General features: G+C 38.3%; 1 protein-coding gene across 1 annotated transcript; it reads left to right on the top strand.

Moving 5' to 3' along the window:
* The first annotated feature begins 4,066 nt into the window (after positions 1-4,066).
* On the top strand, positions 4,067-6,723 carry LOC115715722 (cell number regulator 6-like). Its single transcript, XM_061115587.1, has 4 exons — positions 4,067-4,530; positions 4,955-5,069; positions 5,586-5,851; positions 6,094-6,723. The coding sequence occupies exons 1-4, from the start codon at positions 4,423-4,425 to the stop codon at positions 6,319-6,321; spliced, it is 717 nt and encodes a 238-aa protein (XP_060971570.1). The 5' UTR covers positions 4,067-4,422; the 3' UTR covers positions 6,322-6,723.
* The last annotated feature ends 17,309 nt before the right edge of the window (positions 6,724-24,032 follow it).

A 24,032-nucleotide genomic window follows, 5' to 3' on the forward strand; every position in this document is an offset into this window, starting at 1 on the left:
CTTTTGTATAATAAAACTCTAGCATGCTCAACCTAGGAATCATACTTCACAAATAGCTTAATACCAACTAAAAATCATGCTTTTAATCTCAGAAAAAAATCACAAAATACAGCAGCAACAACCACCAAACTCATGCATGCATCATCAATTTATCAAACTTTTCCTAAGAAAATAAGAGAAGAAAGCTAGAAGACACCTACCACAATCAAGAATTCACTAGAGTTTTGCAAACCAAGCTTGAATCACCACAAAAATCCAGCTCCAAGCACCCCCATGCACAGCCGAAAATAGAGAGAAAAAGAGAGGGTTTTTGAAATTTTCTTTCTTTTCTTTACTTAGTGAATTTTTGTAAAAAGAAGGAATACACATAAAGCCACATATCAACTTACATTTCAGCCAACAATTAAATAAAATAACATTTATTTTTCATTTCATAAAGTCACAAAAGACAAAATACTAATGGGGCAAAAAGACCATTTTGCCCCTCCACCATAAAACCACATAAATCATACTAAAGGGGTATTTTTGGGAAATTCTGAATTCCCGGCCATTCCCGACATTCCCAATGTCTAAAACCCGTCCCCAAACTACTAGCATACTAAGTTGTGATTTCTACTGAGCCAAACGCCGAGTTCCAAAATACCGGGCACCGGAAATGCAAAATATGAAAACTACTGAATAACATAACCATGCATTTCTGAATTCCATAAATAACAGTATAATAAATTATTTAAATAGCTATAAATAATTTCATAAATAATCACAATTAACTGATAATTTCTAAATTAACTAAGCGGGCTTTACAGGTAAATTAATTTTTCAATAGTAAAATTACATTTTTCTGTGATAAGAATTTGATATATTTTTTTTTATTGATTTTGACAAATAAAATAAAAATATATAAGAAAAAAATGATGCATTATTAGTTCTTAAACAAATAAATTTTGGAAAAAAAATATAAATTTAGATATAAAATATATTTTTTTTTTTAAAAAAAAAGTTGGGTCGGATTAGATCCGATACGTATAAGGCGGGTCGGATCAGATCCGATCCGAGTATCTAATCCAGCGGGGCGGGGCGGGGCAGATCCGTGTATGATCTGGATCAGGTCGGATCAGAGTCGGATCTGATCCGACCCGCCCTATTGACATTCCTACTCAAGACCCAGTGTCGTCCGTCCAATCGTCGCCAGCTGAGCTCTGCCACTGTTGTCCATCCACGTTCTAAGGTCAAAGAGATTTGCATCATTCTTCACTTCTCAATTCTTCTTTATAATAGTTTCTTCTTACTCTTCACGATCTCAAAGTTATACGGGGGCAAGCTTTTCAGACGGAGGAGGTGCAATGCTAAGCTTTCTTTACTGCCACAAAATTGTCCAAGGTTAGAAAGTGATGGGTGAGATCTGGACTGGGCTGGATCTTGGATGGCTTGATGGTGCCGCATTTTTGAGATCGTCAAGAGAGTTTTATGTGTTCTTGAATCATTGGATTCATTGCTATGTTCCTTTGTATTAGGAATGGCTAAATCTAAAATCTGAATTTTATTTTGATTTTGATGATGACGACAATGAAGAAATTTGACATATATATATAAATATTTTTGTGGGATATTTCAGTTGCCACGTTGGATAGTTGAGCTGAGTTGGATCACTACACATAAGGGGATAACCAGGTTAAATAACGGAAGAAAGGATTTACAAATAGAACTAAACTTAAAGGAGTTTTCCCCCAAAAAATAAAGAAAAGGGGATTAAGTGTATAAGAAATTAAACATAGAGGGACTTAGCCACAAATTTCGCTATTTTTATATGTTTACTCCACTTTTACCGTTTTTATTTTTATTTTTCATTTTTATATATCATTTTCTTATGTTTACATTAAAATCAGTCTTTTCTTTTCAGTTTTACAATAACTCTTTTCTTTTCCCCTTTTTTCTCTTAAACTTCAAACCTTGTGATCGTTGGAAATCACTGGAGACCACCGAAGACCACCAAATTGTAAAAAAAAAAAATTATTATTTAAAAATTTATTATAAGGATAGAATTTTAATTTATATAAAATAAGTTTAATTTTTATATAAAAAAAATTATAAATATTATAATTAAGTGGCTTAATTGTTAAAATAATTATAGTAGGGATTTAATTATAAATAAAAAAATTATTTATAAATTTTCATTGCTAAAAAAGATCTTGTTAAATATTTATTTAATTATTTAAAAAATAGTTAATTATAATTAATAAATTCTAAAAATAGAATTTTTATCTATTCGTAACCTACTATTACAGGTAAAAAAAAAAAAACGTAACCATGATGGTTACAATACAAATGTAACCATTGAATAATCACCCATTTTTGTAAATATTGGTCATGTAATTTGTTTGTAACTTATTCCACATTTGATTTACACTTAATATATTTGTTTAATTTTACCAATATGAAATATATAGATTAACTTGAAAATATATGCATAAAAGATTTTCTGATTTTTTTTGGTACAATTTACCACACAAGAATAAATCATAATTTGTTTGTAAAAATTGAACTCTTATTTCACCTTTTATCATCAAAATAATAATAAAAAAATTAATCCAATTCCATGAATATTATTATTTAAAATTTACAATTGTCAATTTCACCAAATATATAGATATAGTGACACGCTTTGTGTGTAGCTGTTACCTTTAGATGGGACTGTAAAAGGATACAGTAATGGACATTGAGAAACTCTAAAAGGTTGTAACACGTAATGCAGGGTCATTAAATAATATTTTTTTAGTCGCGCACATTAGTGACGTGCATTGAAGAGTCACTAAAAGCATTTAGAGTCCCTCTAAGTGGGTAATTGAAGCTCATTTTTGTAGTAGTATTACTGCAAGGGTTTGCTAACATAGTTGTGATAAGAGGAAATGGATTGTTGTCAGGGTTATTGTATGAGATAGAGTTAGAAACATGGATGTTGTAAGTGTTGCTAACATAATTGTTGTATGAAATTGAATTGTTGTATAATTTTATTTTTGAATGAAGTTAAGTTTCTTAGAGGGTTGCTAACATTATTGTTGTATGAGAGTTGCTAAGATTGAGTTGTTTTAAAGGTTGCTAATATGATTATTGTACAAGATTAAATTGCTAACAAGATTATTATAAGAATTGCCAACATAGTTGTTATCATGTATGATATTGAGTTGTACTAGATATTTTTAACATGGATATCATATAAGATTCAGTTGTTGTAAGGGTTGTTATATGTATATTGTATTTTGGTTTCATTATATCATATTGTATGTATTGGGTTGCTTAAAGATACATGAAAGTTGAAATGGGTTGTATTTGATTGCATTTGGCTATATTAAAAAGTAAAAATGGTAAATATTCTCATATAATAGAAATTACTATATAGAAATGGTAAAGGCACCATAAAATGGTTTTATAATTAAATTAAATACATGTTATGATATCATACTTACAAAAATAAATGTGGATAAATCATTAAAATATTATTTTGTTAACCTATAGCAACTTTAAATGAATTATGCAATGTGCCTTTGTGTGTTTCTTTTTTATTATGATCATATAAGTAAGCTTATTAATAATATGAGATTTTTCAAAATACTAATTTTTTTTATGTAAATTAGAATATTAATCTTTGTTTCTAATATTTTATTTTATTATTGATACTACTACTACAATGTACTCGATGAAATTTGTATTAGAATTCAATAAGTTTTATAAATAAGAATGTTTTTTTATATATAGAAAAATTGGTATATTAGAGAGAAAGAGTATACAAGTAGGGATATAATAAAGAGACATATCTCTCATAAATAGTTAAGTGAATAAAGATATATGTGTGTGGTTTTGACTATGTCGTATTTTTGAACTATTTTTTTGGTATAAGTATAGTAATGAAAGGCTTTAATATAAGCCGTAAAAAAAAAAATTAAGAACATAACAATAAATGATTAACAAGAATAATTATAAGCCGTAATGAAAAATGTTTTTTTAAGAGAAATTAAATGTTAATTAAGTTGGTTGAAAAAATAAATTATAAATTCCTTTTCTATGATTAACAAGAATAATTTTGCAAGAAAAAAATAAAGAAAGAAAAGAGAAGAAAGATTAATTCTGCATTGTGATCTTTTGTGCCAAAAAAGGAAAAAAATATACATTTTGTTGTGTAATTACTAATTAGAATTAAATGATGAATTTGAAAAGAAAAAAAAAAACAAGTAAATGATTAATCTATATATTTGGGTACCAAGTAAATAACGGTGAAATATTCCAAAGTAGATCTTGTGGGAGAGTAGTAAATGGGAATTGGTTAAAAGTTTAGAGAGAGTTTCATCCTATAAATCTCAACCATCAACATTGAGTGCTCTGCTCTGCCAATTCAATCATCAACTTATCATATAGATCAGAATTTATATGGCTGAGGGAAATACCCAATCGAAGTACGTGAAACTCACAAAGGATCAAGCTCCTGTAGAGGATATAACTCCTGGAGAGCTCAATCAGCCTATTGAAGTTCCTCAGGTCCCCTTCTCTCTCTTATATTATTTTTCTTTTTCAAAATGTTATCACTGTCATTCTTTTTTCGTTTATAGATTATATAACTACACAAGTTTTTCTCTCCACTATTGGTTCATGTTGAAATTTTAAAATCTTATTATTTGTCATATTTTATCTTAATTTGTAATCTGTTCAGGATTATTTGTCATATTGTTTAAGAAGAAAAAAAAGAGAAAGCTAAACAAAAAAGTGAGGCAAACTCAAAGTAAAATTTGGGTGGATTTAGAATTATGGTCTTTGGTACAGGATTCATATGCAGTTATAGAATGATGATATATTGACATGTTCTTATGATCATTACTTTTAAATTCCTTTTTTTGAACTCGGATGATGATTTTATTTGTGTAGCTTTGTGTTAATGGAGATTTTGTTTTGTTTGTCATGACAGTTGGACGTTCATAGATGTACAGAATGCGGACAAGTTTTGCCAGAAAGCTACCAACCTCCAGCCGATGAGGATTGGACAACTGGGATTTGTGGTTGTGCTGATGATACTCAGAGTTGTAAGACTCTCATTTACTTTCTTAATATTTATTTTCTTCTGCTTAGAGTAATAATTTTACAAGACTTATAGATAATCTAATATTTATGTTAGATCACATTCTTATACCAAAGGTTACTCACTGCAACAGTTTCAAAAGTCTTTTGGTAATCAAATTAGATGAGCATATGAGAAAATATTATTGTTTTTATTTTTATTTTAAAGCCAAAGGTATTCACATATGCAATTTGGGATAAGTTGTTGAAGGCTTAGGACTAGAATATAATAATTTTTTGTATATGTAATTCTTTTCACGATTACTTTACATCTAGAATTAGAGCTAGAAGAGAAGGAATACAAATAAAACTATTATATTCATGGTTTGTCTTTTAGTGTTGAGATTCTTTTAACACGATGAAATTGATGATGACTGAGAAAAATGGGTTTTTATTTTTAATGATTAGGACGAAAAATATTTCTATGTACCACATTCTCTTGTTCATTGGTCATCTTATTAATATGTGTTCTTGTGTTGTAGGTTGGACTGGACTCTTCTGTCCATGTGTCTTGTTTGGTCGTAATGTTGAAACATTGAGAGATGACATTCCTTGGACGAATGCGTGTGTTTGTCATGCCATTTGCGTTGAAGGTGGAATAGCACTTGCAGCAGCAACAACCTTCCTTCATGGTATAGATCCACATACTTCATTTCTCATTTGTGAGAGCCTGGTTTTTTCATGGTGGATGTGTGGCATCTACACCGGTCTTTTTCGACAATCGCTACAGAAGAAATACCATCTTAAGGTGAAAAAATTTCATACGTAACACGTAGAAAAATTCTTAAAGGAAAGTTAGGGGATCATTGATCATTGGTGATTTTAACTGCAAACAAAAATCTATGAGATACAAGTGTAAATTTTGTGGTGAAATTCTATTTATATTTTTGTGTGGGGCCAAAATACTTGTTGTGTCCTATCAGTTCATAACATATATTGAATAGATACTTTTCCTATTGGATGCTTACTCGTTGTGCTGATTACTTGTAGAATTCGCCTTGTGATCCATGCCTTGTGCATTGTTGTATGCACTGGTGTTCCCTTTGTCAAGAGCACAGGGAAATGAAGAACCATCTCTCAGACAGTGCTGCTTCACATATGACCATGATTAACCCGCCTCAGCTTCAAGAGATGGAATCCAATGAAAACAATCACTCTGCAGCTTCTGCCCCATCAAAACATGGTGATCACACCAACATGGAGATACAGTCTTTGTAGGATTTGTGTTCTGTCGTATAGATTTTTCTTCTTTCTGTTTTCCTTCTTTCATATGTTGATTTTATTAGGCGCGACAACATCAAACTTGTATTTTTCTTCAACAATGAGAGAACACTCATTCCATTCCAGGGTAAGAAGGGGTGGAGATACACATAAGCAGTTGGGTTCACACAAATTTGCACAGAGCATTTTCAGTAGATAGAATGTTATTTCAAAAAATCTTTTTCTTTCTACAATATATTTTTTGGTCTGTAATACTTGATCAAATTCCTATAATTAGTTTATACATTTCTATATAACTAGATCTCTTCATGATCAACTTATATGATACAATGTATTATATGATGGGAGTGTTATTTTACAAAGAATAAACAAATAATCATTGGATATGCGTGCCTAAAACCCTACGTCCACTCATTTCAGTTAGATTTTCTTATTAGTTGCTTGTATCCTGAACCAAACTAAAGCTAATATATGATTCAAGTAATTACCTTGTGTTACTTAGTATCAATCAAATTTCTTCTTAGATGTTTGATTCTTAATGTCACATACGGGTAGACTAAATTGTTTGGTGATTACAGTGTCTGTCTTCTCAAAAGAACGAGATTGTTGATGGAATTCCATAGATAGAGTTATTAAGCTTGTTATTATTTTTCCTATCCTAATACATTATGTTGAAACAATTGAGACATAGAGAATTTGAGAGTGAAAACAATTCTATTTCACTATGAGAGAAATTGCTCTTTATATACATTGTACAATCAAGTAATTAGCTTAACTTAGCTGAAGAGAATGTAAAATAGTTAGCTTACAACACAACTGGAAATAATAGAATTGACAACTCAACATAACCAACTTAACAAACTAACTACCTAACTGTCCTAAGTCCTAACACCTCCTCATGTTGAGCTAGGATAATGAAACTAGACTCAGTTTGTCTCGAAGAAGAGTAAATTGAGTGTTAAAGAGGGGTTTAGTGAGAACATTTGCAATCCAATCTTGTGCATGAACATGTTTGATAAGAAGTTGCTTGTTGAGAATCTATTCTAGCACAAACTAAAGGTGTAGCTCAATGTGTTTGGTTTTGGAATACAGAACTGGATTAGCAGACATGAGGACAGTGCTTTGGTTATCACACTAAATGTTAGAAATATGTAGCTGAGTGATGCTGATTTCTCCTAGAAGGGATTGTATCCGAACTAGCTCAGTTGTTGCATTGGCCAGACTCCTATATTCAGCTTCTCTACTAGATCTAGAAATGATCCTTTGTTTCTTTAAGCTCTAGGAAATGATATTGCGACCAAGGTAAAAGAAAAATTGTAATGTAGAGTGCCTATCATAAGAGTCTGACGCCCAATCAGCATCATAAAATCCTGTGGGTTGGAAAGTGGACCAGGCTTGAAGATGAAGTCCATGGTCTAAGGTGCCTTTGAGATGTTTAAGAATCTTCTTCACCATCTTACAATGATGTTCCAAAGGTTTCTACATAAACTGAGATACTTTGTTGACAACATAGGAAATTTGAGGCCTTATAATAACAACATATTGTAAATTGTACTAGGTAACTCCATATTAGAGATTCCATACTTTAATACATTACAGTCTAGTTTTACTTATATGATATGATCTTAATTCTGTACTCTTAAAAGATCATACACTCTTTATATGAATAAGAAAATTCATGATATTTATTAATTATTTTTTAATAATTAATATAGTTATTTATAATACATTTGTATTTTATATATTCAATAATAAATTATCCATTAATTACTTACTTTTAGGGTATAAATCCCAACATTACTCTCTAACGCTCCAACTCTTGGACAAGGCAATAGTGAGAATAATTCTGATTATTGTAGGCTTAACTACTGGACTGAAAGTCTCAGTAAAATCAAACACATATTGTTAAAGATAGCCCTTTGCAACTAACTTTGCTTTATACTTAGCAATAGAACTATCAGGTTGGTATTTGATATTGTAAACCCATCTACAGCCTATGGCTTTCCTCTCTTTAGGTAAGTGAAAAAGTGTCCAAGTCCTATTTTTAAGAAGGGCTGCAATCTCAGTTTTCCTAACAAAGTTCCACACATGGGTTTTTAAGACTTCTAAGACAGTAATAAGTTCTTAGGAAGCTATAAGAACCTTTGGCTTATAAGTACCAACTTTAGCTCAAGTGACCATAGGGTGATTGTTGACTGAGGGAGGTGGAATGGTAGTGTTTGTTGGTGCAATGCTAGTGTTTGTTGGTGTAGAAGACTCAGGTAAAAGATTAGGCAAATTGGATGTAGATCAAGGAGGCACAACAAAAGTGTGGAAGAAAGATAAGGAAGGGGGAGAAGGAGAAGAAGTGGTGGGATCAAAATGACTTGAGGACTGAGATGAAGATGATGATATGATCCGTAGGGGGATGGGAGTGGTGGGAGAAATTGGTATAAGGATAGATGGTATACTAGAGGTATCATGACATGAGGAACAAAGCTGAGCAAAAGAAAAAGAATACTCATAAAAAAAATGACATCTCTTGATAATAAATTCTACCATTGTCAGGTAAGCATTTATAACCCTTATGTTTAAGTCTGTAGCCAAGAAAAGTGCACTTAATATATCTGAATTCATGTTTATTTCTGCTTTTTGGTCTAGTGTTGGAATAAACTAGTAGGCCTAAAGATAGACAATTTGGGCCAAGCCCAATTTGCATAGGACCTTCTAGGAATGTACCTTTACTCCGTGAACAAATGGTCTTCTGCCAGTGATAATTCGTATCTAGAAGCAGCTCTAAAACTGTGATGCTAGAAGTTAAAACAACGTGTTAATGGAAGACCAGCCCAGTTTCCTTTTTTATTCAAGCGCACAAAATAGGGAAATGAATGCTCTTCAAATCTCGATAAAAGATCATATCAAGCTGAAAGGGAAAACTACCTAAATAAAGATTAAACAATTAATTCATGATTGATTGCCAACAATTATAGGACATAGTTTGGACTAATTCAACTGTATCTAATTTGCCTTGTCAGCAGATCATCTTCTTCGTAGCCTGGACTTCATTGGACAACCCAAATTATGTAACTCAATGTAATCTCCCAATTAGAGAGAAAAAGGGAAACTAAGTATAATTCTCTTAACACTATAAATACCCAATGAATCCTTCGAATTAACGGTTGAATTCTCTGATGAACCTTGCTTAGGCAAAATAGAGAACTTATGCTCATTGTATTCCTAAAGGCTTTTTAGCTTAAGTTACATAATAATATTTACTCCTGAACTAAGGCTCGTTAACGCCCCAACCACATAAAAATTATTTGTGTTGTTCTTACTCTTTCTCTCTTAATTATTTATTTCTATAGTTCTAATTATTTATAATTGGTTTTTCAAAAATCTTTGTAAATATTTTGGTACTTTCATTGAGAGCTGTAGGAAGTAGTGATACCATCTAAAGATTACGCTTAGTAATCATGGTACTCACCTATAACAAATATGGTCTTCACTTCATTGATCCTAATGCCAAAGTAGGAGATGCAGATTATCAAAATGAGGTGACTAGCTGTCACAAGGATCAAGTCGGCAAAGATACAGATTTAGACACTCCTGTATTTGGAGATGATGACTTAGAAGAGAACAATTCTGATGATGTTGATGATGATCCTCAAGAGACCTCAAAAGATGATCCTCAAGACACATCAAAGGATGATTTGTAGGATAAACTTGTTGAAGGCAGTGTTGGAGGAAAGGACAATCCCGACGAGTCAGATACCGTGGTCTCCATGGCCGAAAGGTTCCAGTTAATTGAAAATAGGTTATCTCGTCAAGATTAGTTCAACGAGATACTGCTTGAGAAGATGACAAGAATGGAGGTCGTGACGACAACCAAAGGGATCCCTAATAAGCAAACACCTCCAAAAATTGATGCTCCTAGAAGAATTGATCAAAAAGATCTTGGCACCTCAAATCCTTGCAAGGATAAAGGAAAAGGGATAGTTGGTGAAACATCGAAGAAGACTAATTCTAGAGGAAGAGTCGCATAGAAAGATAAGAGTGATGATAAAGTCAAGAAGTTTTCTTATAGGAAGGAAAATCATCGTCACAACAACTCTAGTAGTCAAAGCAATGAAGTTGATGAGGTACTTCAAGTTTTAGACGGTAATGGTGGAAGTCTCTCCATAAATGATCTTCGAAGAAGATTAAATGAGAAGAAAGAGAAAGCTAGACCCCGTAGGAATGATTTGAGAAATCATATCAATGACCGTGTTTACGGAAGGGAGTCTTCAAGTGACATAACCTAATGTTTAGAACGCAAAGTCGAAGAGTTGATGAAGGTTGCAGAGAAGATCTCCAGAAAGAAAAATGGTACTGTGTTAGACTCTAAAGAAGAAGACACAGAACCATGTGTGAAAAGAATAATAGATGCACCACTGCCAGAGCGCTTCAGAATGCCACAAATGGAATTGTACAAAGGCAGGACGGACCTCAGGGACCACCTGTCCAAGTACAACCGTATGATGGAAGTCGCTAACGCCAGTGATGATGCAAAATGTCTTTGCTTTCCACTGACTTTAAGCATATTCGTGGAAGACTGGTGGAAGATGTTATCTTCGGGATCGATCCACAACTAGAGAGATCTACAAGCAATGTTCAAAAAGTAGTTTTTATCAACACATGCCTTTCATCTGGAAGCTAGTTCTCTAACCAGTGTCAAACAACAACCTAGAGAAAGCCTAAAGAAATACACCCAATGTATGGTGATGTTGCTACTAAAACAAAGGTTATTGATTGTAGGAAGATGGTGGTTTTGACATCAGGATTAACCACACGATCTTTGCTATGGGGAGATCTTTAGCATAAAAGAGTAGATACTTTGACTTATTTCTTTACAAGAGATCAAGGATTCATGAACTTAGAAGAAGCTTACGCTTAAGTTTATGGAGTACTTCCAGTTTCTTCCATAGACATGACATCAACCCAAACTTTGCAGATGACTACTCCATCAATTTTACCTTCGGCAACTGCATTCACGAATCCTACCATTTACGGACCAAGTGTTTCTGTACAACCAGCTACATAGGCTAGTTTTTTTGGATTCAGAGCGATAGAAACTGTATTCAGTGTCACTCATGGACAAATAAACAAAAAAATAGGAGCTCCAGATCCAACATAAGCCAATCAAGGAGCAAGAGGAGTTCTAAGGGCCCACAACAAATGATTCTACAAAGAAAGGAAAGATTCAAGAGTCAAGATACTTTAAGTATACAATTCTTGTGGATACTTGAGAGAATATTTATAAGGAAACTTGTAACATGGTCCAATAAAGAAGCCTCAGCCAATGTAAAAGGGCAGAAGAGGAAAAAGAGATCCTAATAAGAGGTGTAAATATCATGGTAATATAGGGCACACCACCAATGATGTGATTATCTGAGGGATGAGATTGAAGGATTTGTTTGAAACTGGCATCTATCAAATTGGGTAAGAATTCCAGTCATTTATCCTAGATAGGGGGTTGCACAAGGACAGCTTTTTATTCTTGGACAACATGGAGCTAATAATCCTCCTTAGGGATTAGGACATTCACAAGCTCCTAGAATTCAAACTCTCAATGCACAAGCCCTTCAGCGGGTACAAAATGCTCCAATAGTAAGGCTTGTTGTAGCTCCTAGTCCTACAAATCCATATCCTCTAGGAGCAGCCCATCCTATGCTAGATGGTCATGTAGCAACCATTTCTTGTGGCCCACACATTGCCCGAAGCACCCAAAATGCACTGAAAAGGTACTTGAATGAGTTGGATCAAGACAAAACTTAAAATTTGGTACAAGCACCTACTCAAAGTCCTCGGATGATGAATTTGCCAATGAATTTCACAGAAGATGACACTAAGCATGTGCATTTTTTCCTCAATCATCCTTTGTGATAGAAGTTTTGACTGCGAATAAAAGAGTTTCCAAGATTCTCGTAGATAATGAAAGCTCTATCAATATCATTTTCAAAGATGCCTTCAAAGCCATCGGTCTTGTGGAAGCCAACTTGTTACCTTTTCCAATTCAACTGCAAGGCTTCAATGGAGACACGCTGATCCCAATGGGAAAAATACAACTTCCAATGACAATAAATGGAGAAGTCTTTGGAAGCTATGTGATGTCCTCTTTCAAGTACAACACCTTCGTAGTAGTTGATTGCCCAAAAACTTACATCGTTATCCTGGGATGACAATTTTTGGTTGATTTTGGAGAAGTAACATCCATCAACCACTTGTGCCTGAAATTCCTAGGCGATGCCAAAATGCTACAATGTTTCAACCAAGACTGTTCTCATGGTCCAAGGAGGAAATGAAGTAGAAGCTGGAACCACTTCTCAGTTAGAATTGGGGGTGGTCCGTGAAGAAGATGAACTAGATCAATGGGTAGGCATGGAAAGAACAATTGAGCCTATGGAAGAGCTAGAACAAGTATGCATTAATGATGAAGATCCTGTTGGGTTTTATGCCCTAAATAAAACTCATTTCAATATAATCAGATTTACTTATTAATATAGATCAGAAATAACATCTAATGTTGCATGGTTCACATGATTTATTTCATGATTATATGTACATAATGTATGAATTCTTCTGAAACCCTTTCACATACCTAATCCTGTTTATTGTGTTGTCAACACATTGGAAAGTAAACATGACTATGTGAATAAAGTTTCCTAGATTTATCAGACACAGGGTTTTACTGATATGATACTCTACAACAAGAGTTACTTGCATTTGGAGAAATGCTATGTTCTTTCCAAAGCATTGGTTAAAGTAAAGCTCAGGTTGGATCCATGGAGTATGCATCGGAAGGGACCGATATTGAACTTTGACTTAGATTTATTAAACTTACCGTAATATCTATTCAAGTTAATATCGCCTAGTTGATCCTAGATCAAATGATCTTAATCCTGTTATGATTAAGCTCAATCTCAAGAGGCTATTCGTGTTCTTTGATTTGTTAGTTAAGCCTACTTTTAGGTCAGGGTGATACGTACATTTTGGGAACACGGTAGTGCAATTGAGTGGGAGCGCTAACATAAATGTTATAGTGAGATTTCTCTCACCTAGAAACTCGAGGCCAGACCCCTACTTAGAGGATACGTATACTCAGAAAGCTGAGATGTCCCTGAGGGACTCCTCGAAGTTTTAAACCTCGCTTAAGATAGAATCAGCGAGAGGTGGCGAGCATGACCGAAGTCTAATCGCATCCGAGACAAGAGAGCAGCTCGCATATATCGAACTATATGCGAGCATCCTCCCCGTGTCCGTGTATAAACTAAGAGAACGATTCTCTATAAATGCGAGTTGGTCCTAAGAACCCTGCAACCCTTAATAATGTAATATAGACTTGTGTGTCTAGGTCCTATCAGCCCGTCATGCGATGTCCACAGGAGGCGACTACCTAAGGACGCAGACATCCCGAGCATAATCGATGAACCCGCGAGTTTATAACCAGAATATGAACAGCCAACTCGCAGATTTAGAAGACGCATACGTTGATGAACTTAGTAACTGTCGTTCATTTATTAATGTTAACGTTGTTTAGTTAATTATTGTAATTCAATGTGTAAAAATGGATTGACAATGAATGCAGTCCTTGTATAATTAATTGGACACATGCTTTGTATAAAAAGGGGTGATCCACTGTGAAACGGCACCTACGAAACTCTTGCTACAGTGGACTAAGCAGACCGTGATCTGACTGAACCACTATAATTCTTTGTCTCTTTATCTATTTCCAGTTTTGGTTGATCATTTCTCATTCCAAGTTTGAGTACTCGCCATTTTAGGTTGAATACTCGCACTTGTTCTTCACGTAAATTTCTTCTTGTTATTGACAATATCATATAATTTGGTGTTGCGAAATTCACTCGATAACATTTGGCGCCGTCTGTGGGAAACGAGAATTAAGATCTTATTCACTTCAAGAAAAATACCATCATGGCTGGAAATCAAACAAACGGAGGAGCTAACAACGGGTCCATCAACATTGGGATGATGAACGTACCGTTATCCGGAGCTGGAACACCGCCTGTGGACGTCGTTAATGGCAGAGTAGGGAGGAGCAACATCAGACCCCTCAACTTGTTCCCAGAAACAACTGACCCTCATGTCGGGGATACGTCCACACCACCAGCAACCATGCATTTTCCCCCTGTCACTCCGGCAGTGGTATTCGAGGGAATCATCCAGCTCACCACTAATCAGTGTACTGCGATTCAGGACCAACTGCGTGCACTACAGGCAGAAGTGGATGGACAGAACCGGGCCCGACGCCCCCCTCAAGTCCCTACTACTCGCACGGACAACCCTCAGGTAACAACTTCTAGACGTCGTACAAACCGTGTACGTAGGGAACGAAGAACCAACCCTGAAGGCTTGGACCTGAACCATCCAACATCGAGGGACCAATCCGTGAGGTATCCTAACCAGGGCACGCAGACTAATGAAGACCCTGAGCGACGCAATCCTCACAGTCGACAACCAAGAGACAATGACGCAGAATCAGCCTCTTTGTCATCGCATGGTCGTACATCGAGTAGATATACAAGGTCTGGCTCTGTAGAAATGCAGCAGGGGGGACACTATCAGGTACACCGAGGTGATCTGCGTGATCACCTCAACGCAGTTTTTAGAGCACGCTCTCGCGCCCCTCATAACGAGGAAACACTCCGTCCGTGATCCCCATGTGGACAATCAGGGTGTCAACACTCACAATAACCCGCCTACCGCACCGATTGCGACTACTGGAATCACCGTCCCAGCGAACCTCGCCGCAGTAGTTGCGACTCCGCAGTCACAGCAGTCCCAACTCCTGCGACTGGAGGGATTGACCAAAGCATGCTTCTGCAAGCTTTGAAAATGATCGAGCAGCAACGAAAGCCCATATACAAGTTGCATGGGACCTCACCCTTCACTACGGAAGTGCGACAAGCCCAACTTCCTAAGGGATTTCGTCTATCCGAATCCCTAAAGTATGAAGGTACCTCTAACCCTATAGATTATCTTGAAAAATTCAATACTATAATGGAGGTGGATCAGGTACCACAGCTTGCAAAATGCCGCATTCTTGTGGCAACACTCGAGGAAAACACCCACGATTGGTTTACCTAATTGCCCGAGGCATCAATATCGACATGGGAAACCTTCGTCGACTTATTCCTCATGCATTTCCAGGCCACGATGACCTATAGGCCACCTTATACGACTTTGGCCAACATCAAGCAAGAACCCGGTGAGTCTTTACAAGACTATTTTAAATGGTTTAACGCAGAGGTAACAAAAGTCGAGAAGGCTCCCGAGTCTTCGCTTGTTTGTATGTTGATAACAGGTATTTTTTTGAGGACCGACTTCTGGAAGGAGTTACAAGCTCGGAGACCAGAATCCTTAGTCGAATTCTTCGCCATGGCCGAACCCCATAAGAGAATCGAGAATTCTCTGGCAGAGTTGGAGAAGGGCAAGGATAAGCTCAAATCACCAATACCGCGATCAAGATCTCGCAGTCCCCGAGGGAAGAACTCCAGGGGCCGAAGCCCAAGAAGACGCAGCCCATGGAGACAGCGAAGTCCGAAGTTGGCCAAGTCTCCTCCCAAAAAGTAATCCTCGCCGAAGAGGAAGGGTGGACCCCGTTTCGTCAATTATACTGAACTCGCAGTGCCTCGAGACCATATCTATGCAATCGAAGAAAGAAATGGAGTCTTCAAAAAGCCGCCCCCCATCAGGAGAAATCGCGACAGAAGAGACCCCAAAAAATTCTGTAAGTACCACAAAGACATTGGTCATACCACATTAGAATGTTGGGTCTTGCAGGATGAAATTGAGGAGCTGATTCGGAGAGGAAAGTTCGACAAGTATAAGAAGGGCGAGGAAAGTCATCCCCGAGCGGATGACAAAGAAGAAAACCAAAATGCGAGCGGTTCGAGAACACCTCGCAACATCTTAACTATTATTGGAGGACCCCATATCGCAGGAGACTCCCGCAAGTCGCAAGAGCGATATGCCAGAGAAGCCAAGGAGAAGCCGCTCACCAATGTGAACAATCTTAGTGAGCGGCCCGAGAAGCTGTTTAAGAAGGAATGCGACGACATCACCTTTATGGAGAGTGATGCGAGATGGGTCCATCACCCGCATTTCGATGCATTGGTTATCATCGCCAATATTGGCGGAGATAATGTCCACCGCATACTCGGTCGACAATGGAAGTTCAGTAAATCTGTTGAACTTCCAAGCCTTCAAACAAATGGGATTGCAGGAGAAGGACCTGCGGCCTGTGACGTCGAGCATCTATGTCTTTACTGGCAACGTCATAGCATTAAAAGGAATGATCAAACTCCCAATCACCTTGGGAACTCCCCCGGTAACAGCCAAGTCAATGGCTGACTTCGCAGCAATCGACCAGTATTCTGCATATAATGTCGTGATTGGTCGACCGATCCTGAAGGAGATGAAGATCATAACATCGATCTATCATCTCACAATGAAGTTCCCTACTCCCACTGGAGTAGGTTCTGTACGAGGAGTCCAAGAAGATTCGCGAGAATGCTACAACACAGCAGTCAAGCTCGCGGAGAAAAGGACAGTAAATGTTATCTACCTGTTGGAGGCACCACCTCCTCGCCAGGAGATCCTCAAAATCGAGGAGGTCCCGCACATAGAAGAACCAGATTTGGATCTAAGAATCCTCGATCATCCCGCCGCAGCCCAAGCCGCGGAAGACACCATTGAGGTACCTATAGATCCTGTAGACAATAGCAAAGTTTTAAAAATTGGTTCTAAGTTAAATTTTCAGTAGCGAGAACAATTAACGACCTTTTTGAAACAAAATCTTGATGTTTTTGCTTGGAAACATTCAGATATGGTCGAAATATCTCCGCAGGTCATGTGTCATCGCTTGATCATTGACCCCGAGGTGCGAGGTGTCCGACAAAAGCGCCGCAAAATGGACACTGCGAGGTACCAAGCGCTAAAAGAAGAAGTCGACCGCCTCCTAACCTGCGGCTTTATATGGGAGTCGTTTTATCCCAACTGGTTAGCGAACCCAGTACCCGTGCCTAAGCCTAATGGCTCATGGCGCACATGCGTTGACTTTACAGATCTAAATAAAGTCTGTCCCAAAGACAGCTTTCCCCTTCCTAGCATTGACCAACTTGTTGATGCCACTGCAGGTCATGAACTTCTGAGCTTTATGGACGCATACTCGGGATATAATCAAATCCCGATGTATGAGCCCGACTAGGAGCACACCTCGTTCATTACTGATCGAGGACTATACTGTTACAAAGTAATGCCTTTTGGTTTGATAAACGCAGGTGCGACTTATCAGAGGCTAGTAAACATGATGTTCACAGATCTCATTGGAAACACCATGGAAGTATATGTTGACGATATGCTCGTAAAATCTCAACATGCGAAGGATCATATTGCCCATTTACGGGCCATGTTCGATATATTGCGACGATATAAGATGCGGCTAAACCCTTTGAAGTGCGTCTTTGGAGTTGGCTCCGGGAAATTCTTGCGTTCATGGTTAATCAGCGAGGAATAGAGGCCAATCCTGCGAAGATCAGGGCATTGGTGGAAATGTCATCGCCAACCAAGCCAAAAGAGGTCCAAAGCCTCACAGGTAAAGTCGCTGCTTTAAACCGCTTTATATCACGATCTTCTGATAAGTGCAAGGAGTTTTTCTAGATTCTAAAAGGCAACAAAAAGTTCCACTGGACCGAAAAATGCGAGGAGGCTTTTCAAGCCTTAAAAACGCATTTGGGGCAACCTCCGGTCTTATCGAAGCCCATGACCGGCGAAGTCCTATCCATCTATTTAGCAGTGTCAGAATATGCGATTAGTTCAGTACTAATACGCGAGGATCAAGGACGACAATACCCGGTGTATTATGTCAGTAAGCGATTACTAGATGCCGAGACACGCTACCCCCAAATGGAAAAGTTGGCCTTTGCCTTGATAACATCGTCAAGAAAATTGCGACCTTATTTCCAGGCTCACAGTATCGAGGTCTTGACAAACTACCCACTGAGGCAAGTTTTGGCAAAACCAGAAGCATCAGGGAGGATATTGAAATGGGCGATGGAGTTGAGCCAATTCGACATCAAGTATAAACCAAGAACTGCGATCAAGGGGCAAGTCTTTGCAGATTTTATCCTTGAGTTCCCCAGCACCGAGGTAGCACTCATAGAAGACAAAAGCGACATTGCTATAGTGAATAGAGAGATGTGGACATTGTACGTCGAAGGAGCCTCAAATAACGAGGGTTCTGGTAGCGGGATCTTATTAATCAGTCCAAGCAATTTTAAGGTACATGCTGCTTTACGTTTTGAATTTTCTGCATCTAACAATGAAGCCGAGTATGAGGCATTAATCGCAGGATTGAAACTCGCTCTCGAGATGAAAGTCGAGTATCTTCAGGCTTTTAGCGGCTCCCAAATCGTGGTGTGCCAGGTGAATGGAGAATGTCTGGCAAGAGGCGGGAGATTGGTTAAATATTTAGCCATTGTATGCGAACTAATGCAGAAATTCAAAAAAGTAATTGTGTCTCGAGTACCGCGTGCTCAAAATTCACACGCAGACGCACTGGCCCGTTTGGCATCAACTAGAGAAGCCGAATTGCTCGATGTAATTCCGGTAGATGTATTGGCTCACCCAACTATAAATCAAGAAGTGATCATGGAAATAGATACCGTTCAGGAGGTAACCTGGATAACCCCAATAGTCGCATACCTAGAAAAGGGTGTCTTACCCGATGACAAGGTAGAAGCAAGAAAGCTGCGACAACGAGCCGCCTGATATGTAATGTACGATCAAAGGTTGTATCGCAGAAGTTTTAATCAACCGCTACTCAAATGTATCAGCGGGGAAGATTGCAATTACATACTTCGTGAGGTACATGGGGGAATTTGCGGCAATCATACAGGGGGTAACTCCCTTGCACTAAAAATCATGCGACAAGGGTATTACTGGCCAACCTTGCGACAGGATGCTCTCGCTTTTGCGAAGAAATGCGACAGGTGTCAGCGAATAGCCACATATACCCACCAACCTTCGAGTAACCTACATTCTATCACAAGTCCATGGCCCTTCGCAGTATGGGGGATCGACTTAATAGGCAAGCTACCTAAAGGGAAAGGTGGAGTCAAATATGCAGTAGTAGCAGTAGATTATTTCAGGAAATGGGCCGAAGCCAAAGCACTCGCAACCATTACAGCAACTAAATTGCGCGAGTTTGTCTATAACTCCATAATTTGTCGATTTGGTATTCCATGCAAACTCATCTCAGACAATGAAAAGCAGTTCGATTGTAAAGAGATGCGACAATTATGTGACGATTTGGGAATCAGGAAGGCATTCTCCGCAGTTGCTTACCCGCAAAGCAACGGACAGACTGAAGCTGTTAACAAAATAATAAAACACACCATTAAAGGTCGAGGAGTTTGCTTGGAAAGGCGTTTATCAATTCGCTCTTGCTGCTTTTCAGAAGGCTCCTTGTACACTGGCTCTCTCCAAAGACTCGCGTTCTCAGGAATCAGTTTGTGTTCACGCAGTTTAGCAGTTGTACACAACAATCGCCAGTCGCGATCTTGTACAGGAAGGCTCCACATAACTTCAGCTGTTTCTCTGCGAGTCGAGTCGAGTGTGGGACGAGACGGTCTATCTGTGAAAACCAAAAGAAAAGAGCGAGTCAGATTAAAACCTCAAAGTAACTCAGAAAAATATCTAAGTCAGGAGACATGCGACGTACTAGGTCGACGGTTAAAGTCAGTTCTAATCCCTGGGACTTTGAATATGTAGAACCACTTTGATTTCCAATCTCCCATATTAGATACCATCCCTTCTACCCTGTTAATCTCAGAAGTCGCTCATTTGCTGAAGCAGTAGAAACCATTGTGAAGGCCTACGCTTTTTATATCGTAGAAGTAGCTAAACTCTTCTACCGAGGGAGCCCTATGTACATACTCCATATACATCGCATAAAAAGCCAGGGTTGTGCGATAGCTGTTGGGGTTAGCTGGAAAGGAGATACATCATAACGCTTGAGGATAGCCGCGATAAAGGGATGGAAAGGGACCGATACCCCACATCGGAGAATGGGTATTGAGATTACCACATCCTCTGTGGGGATAATCGCTGGATTAGTAAAAGGAAGGTGCGCCCTCTGAGTCGGCTTAGGTCGCAAAGAAGCAAGTCGCAATAGGTTAAGCCTCGTAAAGGTGGTGAGGTCTGATTTGGTAACTCTCGAAACCAAATCCTTGCATGAGAAAGGCTCGTTCAGCTGGGTGTCGTCCACCGAGTCAGTACCGCTCCCTTCTGCCTCTTCCTCCTCCTCCCCGGATTCACGAGCTGGGGCCGTCCAGTCGTCGTCTGTCTCCTCGACCTCGACGTCAGGAGCATGCCTCTAGTGAATAAGATAGTCACGGGCTGACACCGTAGACTCACTATCTCGAGTATCAATGGCCCCAGGTTCAGCGAGCTCCTGCACCATTTTCTCGATGTCTGCAGAAGACATCGGACCTAGCTCTATACCTACAGTAGGTGCGATCTCCTCTTCTGAGATCGAAGTTGGGATAAAGCTATCTTCCTCCTGGTCCTCGTCACCATCGAATGCGTGGCCTCCCGAGCCGAGCAGCTGACTATCCGACAGGTCGCTCATCTGAAAGATAGAAGATCTTTTCAGCATGGTGACTGTGTGAAAACAAAGTAAGTGATCACACTCGCATAAAGTCGCACTTGATAGAATGGTCAGCGTTCTTGCGAATACTGACCACTCCATCAATATGCGAGTAGAGAGAAAACTAAAAATGCGAATAGAAAAGCATCCCAATGAATGGTCAGGGGCGCCCTGGTGACCTCAGCGACATGCGTCTCCTGGCATGACCCTGAGGTAACGAGGAGGCACCCACCATTTGTAGGAGTCTAACTAGAGTCGCAGCCTGTGAATAAGTCACGCATCCTGGGCCAAGCGATATACCTCTAGAAACGGCTGGGAGAAACTCAGTGACTCAAGGGGCATGCGTTCTCAAGCATGACCCTGAAGTTAGTGAGGTACTCCCACCGTTTCGAGAATATCTACCAGCCAAAGAGTACGCTCATCAGAACATTAACACATGTCGCAAATGGCTGGGTGTATCACAATATCTCAAGGGGCATATAACCGCGTATATGACCATTAGAATACTGTGACACACCCACCATTTGGAAAACTCAGTTAATGTTCTCGCGACTAAATTCACAGTATACAAAACCCTAAAAGATCTAGGCAACAATCAGAAGCAAGTAAGTCTCGCAAATATGCGAGTATTCGAAGTGTTCATCCGAATACCCGCGAGTATTCAAAGCATGAAACAGTGCCTATTCAAGTATTTCTTACACCGTATGCGGTTATGCCAATTTACAGGTCATTCTCTATGAAATTACCCAGGTTTTTACCTAAAAAACATAGCCTCATACATACCATCTATAAACATTCATTCTTAAACCACCCTCATGCATACTAAAAACCCAGAAAATACAGTCCCCACTCAAACAGAAAACGAAACACAATGAAGATTCGAAAACTAACCTTTTACTTCTGCTAAATCTGTTCCCACGAATCGCCCTTGACAGCACTGTGGAGTCAAGAAAAACCCACAAAGAAAGGCAAAAATCTGGGCAATTTATGGAAGTGTTTTTTGGTGGTTTCTCTGAGAGTGAAGAAACAAAGGAGTTAAGGAAGTTAAAGAAAAATGAGGGAAAATGGGGATTTTTGGTTCGAATCAGGGGGTTTAAATACCCAAATCCCTCATTAATTGGGATCACGACACGTGGCAGCTGGAATGCCTAGAGTCGCCCAATCCAACGGCCAAAGATGGCCACGCCTACACAAAAACTGAAGAGTTTAGTGACGTGGCATCATAAACGCAATAAAAGTAATGATTGTAGCCGTCATTTTTCGAAACCCTCGAAGGGACAACCAAAGGTCACCTCCTCGTGACAACCTTTCACCTGTCTCTCGAGTATAGTTTCCCTTGTGACCGTACCTGTCACATCGCGAAACTAGGGGCATGTGTTATAGTGAGATTTCTCTCACCTAGAAACTCGAGGCCAGACCCCTACTTAGAGGACACGTATACTCAGAAAGTTGAGATGTCCCTGAGGGACTCCTTGAAGTTTTAAACCTCGCTTAAGATAGAATCAGCGAGAGGTGGCGAGCATGACCGAAGTCTAATCGCATCTGAGACAAGAGAGTAGCTCGCATATATCGAACTATATGCGAGCATCCTCCCCGTGTCCGTGCGTAAACCAAGAGAATGATTCTCTATAAATGCGAGTTGGTCCTAAGAACCCTGCAGCCTTTTATAATGTAATATAGACTTGTATGTCTAGGTCCTATCAGCCTGTCATGCGATGTCCACAGGAGGCGACTACCTAAGGACGCAGACATTCCGAGCATAATCGATGAACCCGCGAGTTTATCACCAGAATATGAACCGCCAACTTGCAGATTTAGAAGACGCATACGTTGATGAATTTAGTAACTGCCGTTCATTTATTAATGTTAACGTTGTTTAGTTAATTATTGTAATTCAATGTGTAAAAATGGATTGACAATGAATGCAGTCCTTGTATAATTAATTGGACACCTGCTTTGTATAAAAAGGGGTGATCCACCGTGAAATGGCACCTACGAAACTCTTGCTACAGTGGACTAAGCAGACCGTGATCTGACTGAACCACTATAATTCTTTGTCTCTTTATCTATTTCCAGTTTTGGTTGATCATTTCTCATTCCCAGTTTGAGTACTCGCCATTTTATGTTGAATACTCGCACTTGTTCTTCATGTAAATTTCTTCTTGTTATTGACAATATCATATAATCTGGAGTTGCGAAATTCACTCGACAACAATAAACATGGAATCTATAGCTTCTATCTGGCAAATAGTAAGTAAAGGATGATCTCCTTCGAGCTTGACCAAACGAAAATAAATGGTGGAGATCTCATTTCACATAAGCTGAAATATCATTTATACGGGGTTAATTGTTTTAAGGATTAAAATACATTGTAGGGTGTAACGGTAATATAATCCCTTTACAGTGTAGATCATTCATATAGAGGATCATTGATCAAATTAGGATTATAACAATGGATAACTAATGATGTGTCTGTATGGTGGAACATATAGAACATTCTATATACTGAGAGTGCAATTCTAAGTTCTATGCGTGGATTCAACGAAGAATTAATAAGTCAGTGAATTTAGGTTATAAATTCTTGATCTGCTTATTGGAAGCTCGGTTATATAGACCCATGGTCCCCCCACTAGTTGAGATAATATTGCTTGTAAGACTCATATAATTGGTTTTGATTAATCAATTATAATTCTCAAATTAGACTATGTCTATTTGTGAATTTTTCACTAAGTACGGGCGAAATTGTAAAGAAAGAGTTTTAGGGGCATATTTGTTAATTATGATACTTTGTATGGTTCAACTAATAAATATGATAAATGACAATATTATTTAATAATTATTTATAATTATTAAATAGTTAGAATTGGCATTTAAATGGTTAAATTTAAAAATTGGCGTTTTTGAGAAAATCAGATGCAGAAAAGATAAAACTGCAAAATTGCAAAAAGTGAGGCCCAAATCCACCTTGCATGGCCGGCCACTTTTGTATGGTTTTCCCTCTGATATTTTCATTATTTTAATG

Source organism: Cannabis sativa, chromosome 5, assembly GCF_029168945.1.
Source record: "Cannabis sativa cultivar Pink pepper isolate KNU-18-1 chromosome 5, ASM2916894v1, whole genome shotgun sequence".
NCBI classification, from domain to species: Eukaryota; Viridiplantae; Streptophyta; class Magnoliopsida; order Rosales; family Cannabaceae; genus Cannabis; species Cannabis sativa.